The 14,467-nt window shown below is 32.6% G+C and overlaps 1 protein-coding gene across 3 annotated transcripts in view; it reads left to right on the top strand.

Annotated features, from left to right (window-relative positions):
- pcm (5'-3' exoribonuclease pacman) overlaps window positions 1-14,467 on the top strand; it is a 160,287-nt gene that overhangs the window by 117,537 nt on the left and 28,283 nt on the right. For 2 of the 3 annotated variants that reach the window (XM_072540490.1, XM_072540488.1), the window contains exons 16-19: window positions 2,858-2,896; window positions 6,535-6,702; window positions 9,603-9,818; window positions 13,962-14,045. In XM_072540490.1, coding sequence (XP_072396591.1) covers window positions 2,858-2,896; window positions 6,535-6,702; window positions 9,603-9,818; window positions 13,962-14,045 — 507 coding nt within the window. The remainder of the gene's footprint in view (window positions 1-2,857; window positions 2,897-6,534; window positions 6,703-9,602; window positions 9,819-13,961; window positions 14,046-14,467) is intronic. The other variant, XM_072540489.1, reaches the window with a different exon arrangement.

Below are 14,467 nucleotides of genomic sequence, written 5' to 3'. Positions count from 1 at the left end.
TTTTTTTTGCCTTTTAAGATTGTTTAAAAAAACAAAGCAAAATCAACTGTACGTCTTTACGAATTTTTCGTCAGCTACCCCTCATACTATTTAGAATTTAACTTTCTGTATAAGATTTTTTTAAATTATTTAGCGAGGTTCCGTGAACTACTTTCTTATGGCATGGTCAAAGTCAAATATTATTTTTTTATGTGATTAAGCCACAATTATTGGTCGTTATTGAGATGAAAATTACATTTTTAATTAACTAATATTTAACGTTTTGATTTCCACTATTATTTTACAATAGCTTTGTTTATTGTACTAATTATGTAAACATGTGTATACACATTTTGTACAGAAAAACGTTGTTTGAGAACGATTTCCGGAATGGAAATCAAAATTTCAAACATTATCACAATCACAACCAATAATAAAGGCCTTAATCCCATAAAACCATAATATTTATCTCAAGCTATTCATCGATAGCTTCGACTAAACAGGTTGTAAATTAAAATTTATGTAAAATATTCCCCTACACGATTCTCTGGGCAAAAATATCTAGGTTAAATAAATATAACATCTAAACGAAGAAAAAAACCTGTTGAGACTGCAACTTGTGAGCAGGTAGTTTCAATGTCGTTATTCGAACTTGACCCAAACAACCGATCGATATTTAGGTATCTAAAATATTATTTTAAGGATTAATACCGGCATCATCTACTGGCTCTAAAATGATGCCAAATACAGTGATTTTACCGCTCGATGTTAAAACGTAGGTTTGATGTAAAAATTAAATATATAAAAAAAATCGGAATATTAAAAAACCGACAACAGTGCCAAGCCTACAAAGGTGCCCTAAACGAACATACACAATTTATAAATATAAAATGATAGCAATTCTTGGTGATGCTAAATTACTGCAACGTGAAAAGAGTTCTAAAGGATAGCGGGATGTATATATATATATATATATATATATATATATATATATATATATATATATATATATATATATATATAAAGGGGTACAGCACAACCGACCACCTTCAACACCCTTAAAATATTGATAGAAAAGACCAATGAATACCACCTTCCAATATACCTAGCGTTTATTGACTATGAAAAAGCGTTTGACAGCATAGAACTATGGGCAGTGGAAGAAGCGCTAGTTAATTGCCAAATAGATTCACGGTACAGAATGCTAATCCACAATATATATCAAAACGCCACTATGAGAATTCAGCTAGACAAAGATTTGCAAACTCCATTAATTAGAATTTGTAGAGGTGTCAGACAAGGGGATACAATCTCACCCAAACTATTTACTCTGGCGTTGGAAGACATTTTTAAATCTATAGACTGGGACAATAAAGGAATTTGTATAAACGGGAAATATTTAAATCATCTAAGATTCGCCGATAATGTACTCCTGATAGCAACAACTATGGAACAATTACGAATAATGATTTCAGACCTAGAAAAACATCTCTTGAGAAAGGACTAAAAATGAATCTAAAGAAAACTAAAATAATGACTAATACAGAAGACATCAGCAATTACCATAGGTGGAACAAACATAGAACACGTCCAAGAATATATTTACTTAGGACAAGCTATCAGAGCAGACAAAAGTAACCAGACTAAAGAAATAACCAGAAGAATAAGAATGGGGTGGGCTGCATTCGGAAAACTCTCATATACTATCAAAAAACAAAAAATACCTTTAAAATTAAGAACGAAGGTATTTAATGCATGCGTCCTACCTGTTCTGACATATGGTTCCCAGACGTGGACATGTACCAAGAGCAACTTAGATAGCATAAAGAAAACTCAAATAGCTATGGAAAGACAAATGTTGGGAATATCGTTGAGAGATAAAAAGAGGAACGAGTGGATAAGATGCAAAACCGAAACAACAGACGCAACGTCGAACATGCATTGAAATTAAAATGGAAATGGGCTGGGCATAACGAAAGATATCAGGATGGAAGATGGAATAAAGAAATTGGTCGCTGGAGACCATATACTGCAAAAAGGTTAAGAGGTCGACCGCAAATGAGATGGAAAGATGACATTGGGCAAAGCGCAGGTCCAATGTGGAAAAGACAAACAGAAGACAGAGAGAAATGGGAGAGGCATATATTCAACACATGAATAGATTTTGGGCTATATATATATATATATATATATATATATATATATATATATATATATATATATATATATATATTTATATATGTAAATTCTATCCACCCTATTTTATAGAGACAAGACACGTTTTTGGAGATGTCACTTATAGCTTGATGACACAGATTTGAGGAGAGACAGTAAATGTAAATAAGAAACACAATTTATGCAAAAAAAGGATTGATTTATAAAAACGTGGCATTATTTGAAAATTGAAAAAACGGAAATTAGCTTTGTTGACCAAACCAGTTTTAACAAAATAATATTTCTGTTATTTGTTATTTACCTAGTATTTCCTCGTCGGTCCCTTTTAACGCCTGCATACGTCTTAGCACTCTGGTAATTCAATTTTGAACATGAAGTTGGTCCAATGCGTTCCATATTGTCTGAAGCGTAGCACTAAGTTCAGGCAAGTTATTTGGGAGGGGTTGTCACATCTGCGAGTGGCGAGTACATCTCCCCAGTGTGTCTCATAGATGTTCGATTGGATTGACGTTGGGGCTGCAAGCGGGCCAATTCATACGGACAATTTCGATGTGTTCTAAGTATTCATTGATGATTCTAGCGCGGTGGCAATATGTCATGGATCGAATTTTTTGTACACCTGAATGTATATATATATATATATATATATATATATATATAGTCTATGACAATGTCTTTTACAAAAATCTTTCTATTGTTTTAGTCACAGGAAAATAAAACCAAGGCCGGTAGTTCAAGAAAGGTAATCCATTGTGAAACTGTTTTAGTATGGCATGTTTCAGTTAAATATTTTATATGGGATTAAATCACAATCCGGAAATGTTTAAAATTCACGTTTGGTAGTAATGTGCTGAAAGTTAAAGTGGCTGGTTATAATTGGCATTACGAGATACCGCCAATTATGAATAGTTACAGGTTCATCATCATCAATCAGCCCTGAGTTGTCCATTGTTGAACATAGGCATCCTCTAGACTTTTCCATCTGCTTCTGTTCTGCGCCTCTGCTATCCAATTGGTCACGATGCTTTTGAGGTCGTCGGTCCATCGCGTTGGGGGTCTTCCTCGGCTTCGCTTGTCAGCCCGTGGTCTCCACTCAAGCAATTTTTTTGTCCAACTGTCGTCTTTCATTCTTGCAACATGTCCTGCCCATCTCCATTTTTGTCTTGTAATATGTTCGATAATGTCTTAGACTCCGGTTCGTCTACGAACTTCCTCGTTTCTTATTCTATTTCTTAAGCTTATTCCAAGCTTATTCCATTTTTCAGCTGATGTTTTTGTGAGAGTTAAGGTTTCTGCTCCGTATGTGAGGACTGGTAGAACGCACTGGTTAAAAGCTTTTCTTTTTAAATGGATCGGTATATTCAAATACACATATTTTTCCACAAGTTCTATGGGCGACTTTTCGATTTCTATTAGCTCATTGGGGACGAGATTGGTCATCATTTTTGTTTTTCCATAGTTTATTTTTAAACCGACTTTCTGGGTTACTTGCTGTAGTTGTTGTAGCATAACTCTGGCTTCTCTTAAGTTGTCTGTTATGAGAACAATATCGTCGGCATATCTGAGATGATTGAATATCTTTCCATCGATGCTAATACCCTTTGATTCCCACTCTAGCCGTTTAAATGCGTACTCCATAACTGTTATAAATAGTTTTGGCGACAAGGTATCTCCCTGCCGCACCCCTCTGCCAATTTTTATCTTCTCAGTCATGCAATGGAGGTTAACGGTTGTTGTCGCATTTTCGTATATATTTCGAATAATATTTGCATACCTGTGATCTATTCTGCTTTCTGATAGTACTTTTAAGATAGCAACTGTTTCGACTGTGTCAAATGCTTTGTGGAAGTCGACAAAGATAAGAGCAAGGGGTCTGTTATATTCGATAGACTTTTCAACTAGAGTTTTAAAGCATTGCAAATGGTCGTTTGTTCCGTGTCCCGCTCGAAATCCTGCCTGTTCTTCTGATTGATAGAAATCGAGTTTTGCTTCTAATCTGTTTGTCAGTATTCGAGTAAAGAACTTGTATAGGTGGTTAAGCAAACTAATTGGCCTATAGTTTTCGAGTTCTGATTTATTTCCTTTTTTGTGGAGGAGGATTGTAACCGAATTCTTCCATTTACTTGGAATGTTTTCACTATGCAGACATAGATTAAAAAGTGTTTGGATTCGGGACATCAAAAGTGGACCTCCTAGTTTAATTGTTTCAATGACTACACCATCTTCCCCCGGAGCTCTATTATTTTTCATATTTTTGAGGGCATGTTGAATTTCCTCTCGTGATAATCTGGTATATCCTCCGATCCTACATTATGTACCTTTTGTATTGGTTGTTCGATGAGCTCTGGAATAACTTGACTTTTATATAATGTTTCATAGAAACTTTCCACTATATGTAATATGCTTGGTCTATCTGAAATAATATTTCCATTTTTGTCTTTAAGTTGGAAGATTTCTTTTTTTCCATTTTTCTTCTCAATGCTTTCATGCTTTTGTTGTCTTCTATAGTATTTATAATTTTCTCGTTGTTGTATTTTCTAATATCCCGTCTGATGGCTTTAGAGATTTCTTTATTGATGCTGTTTATATCTTGAGTCAACATGTGAGTCAACATGTGAGTCAACTTGTGAGTCAACATTTCCTTGACTTCTCAGCATTCTACGATCTTCAATTTTTTGTTTCGTTTCTTTACTAATTTTTTGTTCTTTTCTGTATCTACTATTTCTTCGTTTAGGTTATTTACGTCTTCTCTTGTTGTATTTCTGAGTAAGTTACTGGTGATATATTTTTCAAAGTCAAGTTGATTCGTTGGGCGCATCCAAGGTTTGAATTTTTTACTTTTTATCATCTTCAGTCTTTCTTCCTTAATATTGATTTCTACAGTTTCTCGGACCATTCTATGATCGCTTGCAACCGAAAATTGATTTAAGATTGTAACATCTTTGACTATATGTTTTTTGTCAGTGATGATGAAGTCGATCTCATTTTTTGTCTTACCATCGGGGCTCTTCCAAGCCCATCTTCTATGGATCTTCTTATAGAAGAAGCTATTCATTAAATATAGATTGTTTTCTAATAGGAAATTTAAGAGTATTTCGCCCCTTTCGTTTCTACCTGGTGTGCCAAAATTGCCGAGGGCATTTTCAGCTGGGTCAGTGCTTATTCCTCTTTTGGCATTACAGTCGCCACATATTACCGTAAAATGTTCTTGGTCTTCTGAAACAGCTGTGTACAAGTCATCATAGAACTGTTCTATTTCTTCGTCAGCGTGACTCGATGTTGGTGCATAGACTTGAATGATCTTTATGGAGTAACGGGTGTTTAGTTGTAATTTTGCAAGTATAACTCTTGTGGAAACTGCTTTTACTGATATGATATTCTCAGCTAGTTTTTTATTAATAAAGAGCCCAATGCCTCCATTCCCATCGTTTTCTCCGACATGATAGAAAATGTGACCGGATTTTAAAGTGGTTAGGCTTTCTCCTTTCCTTCTGACCTTAGCGACTCCAACAATGTCCCAATTGATTTTATCAAGTTTAGATTCCATTTCTATGAATTTTTCTTCTGATAGCAGGGTTCTTGCATTGAAAGTTGCAATTTTTAGAGATATATATCTGTTAGATGGTTTTCTAAAATATGTCAGAATTTTGTCCCCCCCCCCCAGAATCCGTGGGACTGACTGATAGTCTATCAGTGTGAGATTCTGAATTTTTCTTTCTACTCACCTGGGGTAAATCCGTTTTTGTATTCGTATCTGACATAATAAAGGGGTAATAGCAATTAAAACGTCACGCTTGCTTTGCGTGTTGAGGAGTTTTTAGTTCAGCCACTCATTATGGGTACAGACGCTTTTGACAACCGCCCAATATGGGTCAGACGCTATCGGTTTGATTTTATACCATCCCTAAAATCCAGGGATGCCACTTCCGCCATCCACGTCGTACCGAAGATCTTCTCCGCCGTGCCTACCGTTGTGGTCTTCACCTGTATCCCTAGGTAGGGGTCCGTGTTATACCCCACAGAACTGGGTCCCGATCTGGACTTGACCATCTATTTACTCCGGCCTACTGAAATGATAGATGCCCACCTCCGCGACATGGACGCGCCAGATTGGAGTTACCCATGTGAGCGACAGAGAAGGTGGCTCTGTGCTCCGTGAGCCGGGTTAATGGACATGTATGATTCCATGACCAAAGGCTAGGTTACAGGTTAAGATCATTCATAATTTTATTTTAGAATTTTTGAAAACGATTTTCGGATTGGCAAAACAAATGTAAAATATAATTTTCATTACAATTAATTGTGATTTAATCCCATATAATATAATCTTTAAGGTAATGTAGGTAATAGAAGGTAATTTTCTGATAATTATATTTTTAGGCTCCACCGACAGTCAATACGGATTACTTAAAAAGTCTTTTAGGAATAGGTAAAATCGAAAATGAAAAACGTACGACGGAAAGTAGAGAAAAGAATTCAGATGTTAACTGTCCCAAAATTGTCCACGATAAAGCAAGATCGCCAAACCTTTCATTTGATATGTTAGCGGTAAGTAATTGTAGCAATATGTAAACAATACTAACAAGACCATTCTTATTTAAAACCTAGAGTTAAAGAGAGAGATTAAAACCATTAAAAAATATAAAGACGTCAAAAAAAATTCAGAAAGTAAGATTAAAAAACTATCTAGGACGTAGTAAAAATATGAAATGTTTAAAACCACGCAAACATTATAAACAATTATACCAAAAAAAAAAATCGGAAAACGCCTTTTTAAGCTGTTAGGCTGTTTTTCACTTTCGATGGCTTTACGAACGCTTCTCGATTTTAAGGAGCGGATGAGGGCGATGGTTTTTGCTTTTTCGAAATCTATTTTGTGGCCTGTCTGAATATGATGTTGGGTTCGAGCTGAAGTAGTATCGGAATGTTTTACATATATAGAATGTTCGTAAATACGGTTATGTATTTGTCGGTTTGTTTGTCCTATGTATGTACGTGGGCAACTGGGACAAGGTATCTCGTAGACACCATGGTCTTCATTGGAGATTTGGTATTTTACGGATCTGACGAGATTGGATAACTTGGAGTGAGTAGTGAAGATGGCTTTGATGTTTAGAGGGTTAAGAGTTCTACTGATCTTGTCAGTGACACCTTTAATAAAAGATAGAAAGATTTTGGGTTGATCAGGCGACATGGCTTCTTTTTTGGGTGGAATGGAGTTTAGATGTTTTTAAATGCTCCTATTGATTTGGGTTTTGTGGTAGTCGTATTGTAAGAGTGTTTGCCTTACTGAATTGATTTCGGATGATCTATGATGCTAAGTCTTATGGAACGAGAAACAAGAGTGTTGATAACTGAATTGAGATAACTCTGAAAGTTCTTCAGGACTTCCGAGGTCTCAGTCTCCCGAGCCCACAAACACTACTACATTGATCACTGACCAATGCAGTAATGCATTGGTTAGTGATCAGTGTAGATGACATCTAGAAGCTAACTTAAATATAATAATATAATTCTGTTTACCTTCCCAATCCAATTTTTAAGCTAGTATCTGGAAACATAGCTGATTTCGGAACAATATCTATTATATTTATAGTTATCAACTTTTAGTACCATGTATTTCAGAAACCACTAATTTGAGACACATTACAAGTACCTATTTTTAAATAATATTTTATATTTGTCCTTTTGTCTTATGGTGGTATTTACATTTGTTAGATTTTCAGTTTTTCTGGAAATATAATGAATATTTTTCCTGTTCAGACCTAAATGCGATAATTTTAGGAGTTAAATTTATATAATATCTGCCAAAGTTAAAATAATATAGCTAAGTATGATTTAATAAACTCGTTTAATTTAAAAAATCTTTAATATATATCCTTATAATATAACAGAAATCTCCTAACAGGTGCAGTAAAAGCTCTATCCAAATCACTGGGGTACAACAGATACTCAAAATGTTGTCCGTTTACTTTAATCTAACGAAGGCATGCGATCTTTAAAACTTTTCAACACAACCTGTCTGACTGCTCAATCATCTATACGGTAATCATATCTTTTAATTATCCAATATTAGCAAGTTTTGTTTTATAAACATTACCCCAAATGATCCCATAGGAAATAGTCTAAGGATTAATATCCTATGTTGCCTAACCTTAAGCGCATAGTGAGGTGGAGACCCATTATGTGGCGGTCAAATACTTCTATTTGGGTTATTGTTATTGTCTGAAAGTTTCAAATAATGAAATTTATAAATTAACAAGGCAATGGAAAATACTTTCATTTGCAAATAATCGAACCAACTCAGGTGTAACAGTGTTTTCAATTCAATTCAATCAATTTAAGGAGCATTTAAATTTCCTTTAATTAAAAAGCGACAATTATTTGTCGCTTATTATTTCAGTAAATATATTAAATTTTTTTGAATAACGGGTGCTGTATTCACGCATCCAACGAAAATAATGTAATATTCCACAATTATGTCTGCAAACCCTTCACGTCTGCCAAAATTTTAAACTGACTCTTGAACCAACCTTACTTTGTATGGATGGAATGTGTTATCACTTAAAATTCTTTGGACATTTGTCTAGTACTCAAGTGCGAATCGTCTTCTAACATGACACAAATATCTAAAGATTTGTCTTCAGTTGTTTTTCTGCGTCTTGATTTGGTTAATTCTTGCACCAGTTTGATTAAACTTTTTTACCAACTTACAGTAGATCTTGTTATAGAATTTCGGTTAGGGTATAAATTATTAAATATATTACACGTTTCTTGTTAACTTCTAGGCATGTTACCATATCCTAATATGTCAATTCGTTCCTATTCAGGTAAACAATCCATTGTTACTGTCAATAAACACCAACAATAATAGTTTATTGAAACGTCAAAGTTGTTACTGCAGCACTCATAGTTATCTTAATGTATCATTTTAACTTGGACCAATATAATATTAATTTAGCTATATCTACGAAGTTATGGCATTTGGGTAGCGGAAATATTGCTACAAAACTCTCAAACCAAAATTTATATTGTTACAAGTCCTGACCTAAACTTCTGTGTGACTAATAATATGAATGAATAATATAGACTGCGGACGATATATATGTTCGGAATAATCTGAAACTATAAAAAATCGGACTCGCATTCTTCGATTCTTTACCAGAACTGTCAAATTTATTTCCTAGCTATATAAGACCGTTTATTTGTAATGTAGTGGCAATTATTAAAGAATAGTTTATTCAACAGTTTTAGGATCATAACATTTGTAAAACGTTTAAATAAATCTTTGTAAATAATTCTTACCGTAAGTTTAATTTTATTAAATTTCTTAACATAAATCGTTAAAGACGTTTCCGAGATAATTGAGGAAACGGTCCATACTTAAAATTGACTCTTAATGTGCAATAAAAAATAGTTCATTTTTTATTGAAATATTAATATTTCAGCAAGTTGCGAAAATTCCTGCCAGTGTAAGATTATTAACTTATTACCAGTCAAATGGTTTGGGTACACCACGATATCAATATTTCTCGATGGAAAACATGATCAAAGCCCAGATAACATTAAGCGACGGACAACTCATAGTTGGTTCACCTGCAAAAACGAAAGAAGATGCCAGCGAAAGTGTAGCTGCTATTGTATTAGATACTCTTATGAAAAAAGTAAGTAGATACTTTCCACGTTTAGTTGTATTTTAGCAGATATCTTATACATGATTTAATTGGTGCCACAATCAGTGCTATAGTAAAAGTAAAGTCCATCTAAACTATTAGGTTTTTATTACTGTTGTTTGGATAATTCTTTATGTATATGTCTCAAAAGTATTGTTCAAGGATCGATGATTTTCCTGATCTGACTTTTTGGTCATACCATCTTTTCGTGAGTTGCCTAACGATCTTTTATTATAAGTATACTATCGGTTTCTATATTATGATAATCTTGAGATCTAAAAGATCTCATATGTGGCATCTCCTGTAAAATTTAAAATTGTTCCTAATTATTTCTTGTCTATTCGAACCTACAAAGGATTCTATAAATTCTTATATATTAACTTTAATTTGGTGAAAGTTAGTAATGGAAAATACGGGGTATATATATATATATATATATATATATATATATATATATATATATATATATATATATATATATATATATAGTAAACTCTTAAATATTGGGGAAATCTGCAAGAATTAATCCAATATTTAAGAGTTTACTATTTAACTAATCTGCAAAGATTATATATATATATATATATATATATATATATATATATATATATATATATATACTTAAGTTTAATGTTTTGTGAATTTGAAAATTTAATGGATTAACCTCATGTTGAAATTTTTTGTGCTAGTTTATACAATATTTTTATTCTAATTTCATTGTGTTTACTGATAAAATAATTGTAACCATATTTTAGCATATCCTGAAGAAGCAAATAAATTTTGCGAAAGCTTGATAAAAGAACAAAGAGTTTTACTTATCCTGCCCTAATAATGACTGCAACCTCAAAATAAAACTTTAGTTTACATAACGTGTCAATCAATAATACGTAACTACTTTATATATATATATATATATATATATATATATATATATATATATAAAGTGTAATATCATACCCTTATTCATGTGAAGAGATAGCAGTTTGAATTCGTCTAAAAAGAGTTTATTATCGTGAAAATTCTACAATATAAATTATTAACAATAATAACATAACTAACACAACTTAACAAATATACAAACCTAAAAAGAGAATCAAGAACAATGCTATTTTTCACGCCATTAAGTAATTTGACAATTGTACCATACAATTTAGAATATGGCAATGTCAATAAAACTTAAACAGTCATACAACCTAAAAATTTAAATAACTAAAAATAACTAAACCCTGCTGTTTCACTTAAAATAAACATAGGTTTACTTTTACATCCCCCTACCAAAAAGGTATGATAACCATCTAAGTATATGGTTTACCACAAGGCATCAATTTTGAAATATGGAAATAATTCATATCATTCTTTTTGTATCCAATATCTACTTCATATAATGCATTTGAAATTTGTTTTTTTATTTGAAATGGACCTACTCTTACTTCGTCAAGTTTTTTTCTATTTAGTTTTGATTTATTTTCTACATATGCGCAATCTCCCTCTTTGAATTCATAGGATTTTCTATTTTTGTCATACAGTTTTTTATTATATTCATGATGTACCGAATTTTTATAGGCTATTTCTTTATCTTTTGATACATTTGTTGTCTCACACAGTTCCTCGGGAACAATCGGATCTGCTTTTCCAAAAAGCAAATATTCTGGGCTATATCCGGTTACAGAATGATCTGTTTTATTGTATTCCTCTATACATTCTTCAGCTATTTTTGTCCATGTTCGAATTCTAGTTTCATTTTGTTTGCATCTTATTCTGTTAACTAATGTCTGATTAAGTCTTTCATTTAATCCATTCGAGAATGGACAGTCTACTGCTGTAAAAATTAATTGAATATTTAAATGTTTCATATGATTTCTAAATATTTTGGAATTAATTCCTGGATACTGATCTGTTAATAATGTTTTTATGGGGTGTTTATCTTGAATTTTGGCGATTAATTTTATGAAATCATCTGTGGTCTGATTTTTAGAAGTAACTGCAAACGCATATCTGGTGAAGTGATCTACAAGTAAGTGGAGGTATTTTTTTGTCGAACGATTGCCACCAAATCCTCCTATTGTATCTAAGGAAATTATCTGAAAAGGTTCTTCTGCTGGACCCAATTGTGACAAAAGACCATATTTTGGACCAATTCTTGTTTTATTTTTACAGAAAATCTCGCATTTTTGACAGATATCCTTTGCTAGTGAATCTATATTCTTAATGTAGTAAAAATTTCTAATTTTGTTTGTTACTTTACCAGCACAAATATGACCATAAAATTTGTGAACTTTTGTTATTAACTCTTTTCCAAAATCTTTGGATAAAATTATTTTTTTTATTCTTCCTTAATTTATAAAATATATCTTGGTTCAAAATTGTTCCTGTCATTGTATCTATAACTTGTCGATTATTATTTTGGTCTTGTTTTATCTCAGTTAATGTGACTAGGTTTACTGTTCTTATGAATGTTTCTGCATTTTTCATATTTTCCAAAACTGGGTTTCTAGAAAGGCAGTCTGCTTCTACATTTTCTTTTCCAGATTCATATTTAATGTCGAAGTCAAATTGTAAAAGAAAATGTGTCATATCTCCTAATTCTTCATTTGGTCTTGTACGAAGTTCTCTTCCCTCAAGGGGTTTATGATCAGTAATAACGAGAAATTTTCTTCCCATTAGCCAGTATTGCCAAAATTTTATTGCTTCTTTAATTGCCAGGCATTCTAAAAAAATAGCCTTTTTATTTTTTTGATATTTGTTCAATTTTTTTTAAAAGTATGCTACGGGTTTCATTTCTCCATCTCTTTGTTTTTGTTTCAGAACTGCACCAACTCCTAGAACACTAGCATCTGTATATATAGTTGTAGGAGCATTTGGGTTAAAAATGGCTAGTATAGGTTCAGAACAGAGGATATTCTTTGCCCTATCAAAAGCTGTTTGGCAGCTTAAAGACCAGTGGAATTTGATACCTTTTCTAAGTAAATTATGTAGTGGCTCTAATAACCTAGCTGAATCTTTTATATATTTGTGGTAAAAATTTACTTTTCCCAAAAACTGTCGTACTTTTTTTCTCGTGTCTGGTGCTGGAAAATCTCTGATCGATATTAAATTATCATGTAACGGACGAACTGAATTGTTTCCCACAATGTGTCCCAAATATTTAACCTCTTCTCTTGCAAAATTACATTTTAGAAGTTTGAGCCTAAATCCCTCTTCAATAATTGCTTTCACAAGTCTTTCTATATGGTCTAAGTGTTCTTCAAATGATAATGAGAATATTAAAATGTCATCTATGTAGTTTATACAAAATGAATTTAAATTATGCTTCCTGATAATATTACTTAAAATTCTTTGAAATATTGCGGGAGATGTTTTAAGCCCAAAAGGTAAGCATTTCCATTGCCAATGACCACTTTGGGTAACGAAGGCTGTCTTGTATTTATCTTTTATCCGAACTGGAATACACCAAAAAGCAGAATTTATATCTAAAGTAGTAAAGAACTTAGCATTCCTTGTTTTGGTCAAAATCTCGTCAATTAAAGGAAAAGGTTGGGGTTCAGGAATAATTAATTTGTTTAACTCACGAAAGTCAATGCACAATCTTGTTTTAGATCCTTCATTTTGTTTAAAAGCCAATGTAATTAATAATTGTCCTATTTGAAATTCTATATCTTTTTGGTCTTCTATCGAGCATCTATAGGGCCTTTTTGCAACAAATTTATAGTCTAAAAGTTTAATTTGAGCTTCATTATTTTGAACCTGCCCAATGTCAAATTTATGTTTTGCAAAAGTATTGTCATATTTATTTAGTAATATTTCTATTTTATTTTTCTGATATGGCAATAAATGTTCTAATTTTGCTTCAAAAAGTTCTGTGGGAATTCCCTCATTAAAGTTTATGGAGTATTCTGTAATATTAATATTATAATTAAATTTTTCGATTTTTTCTTCAATTTTTCCGTATAATCTTTGATAAATTTCTAAATCATAGAAGGATTCCTGCACAATATATTTAAACATGACCAAACTTTTTAATCCAACGCGTTGGATTAATTATTATTATATTAGATTATTATATATTAGATTATTTTTCTACATTACTGTTTATTTTTCTGAAAATAATGATTCCTAATAAGCTATGATTTTTAGGGAAAATCTTCTGATCTAATAGACAAACATGAGAATATTCCGGCCCCTCCAAAAACCTGGGTAGAATCTGGAAGTAAAAAAGAGGTAAGTGAGGTTTAATTTATTTATAAATAAATAGGTTAAATTTGATTATTGATGTAGAGAGTTTTATTATATTATTATATTAAAAATCATGTCCAGGCTGAGAGAATTGGGCGTTAGTGAGTACCTGGTCAACGTAATTGGCAGATACTTTACTGAGAGGTCCATAAGAGAAAAAGATACCAGCATCAGTTTGTCGCAGGGTGTTCGCAGGGTTCAGTACTAGGTCCAATCCTGTGCAATGTTCTGTACGACGAGGCTACAGATGCCAAGGGGATGCACTCTTGTAGCTTATGCCGATGATCTCGCACTGGTTGCACCTCAGAAAACTGAGATGTTCTCAAAGGGAGCCGGGAAAAATCCTCTCTTCGCTTTATAGTGGAAGGTGTGGAGGTTGCACCGGTTAAATCGATTAAGTATCTGGG

The sequence above is a fragment of the Diabrotica undecimpunctata genome, chromosome 8 (genome assembly GCF_040954645.1).
Source record: "Diabrotica undecimpunctata isolate CICGRU chromosome 8, icDiaUnde3, whole genome shotgun sequence".
NCBI classification, from domain to species: domain Eukaryota; kingdom Metazoa; phylum Arthropoda; class Insecta; order Coleoptera; family Chrysomelidae; genus Diabrotica; species Diabrotica undecimpunctata.
Note: the sequence above shows the minus strand (reverse complement) of the source record. Positions and strands in the feature narration are given on the sequence as shown.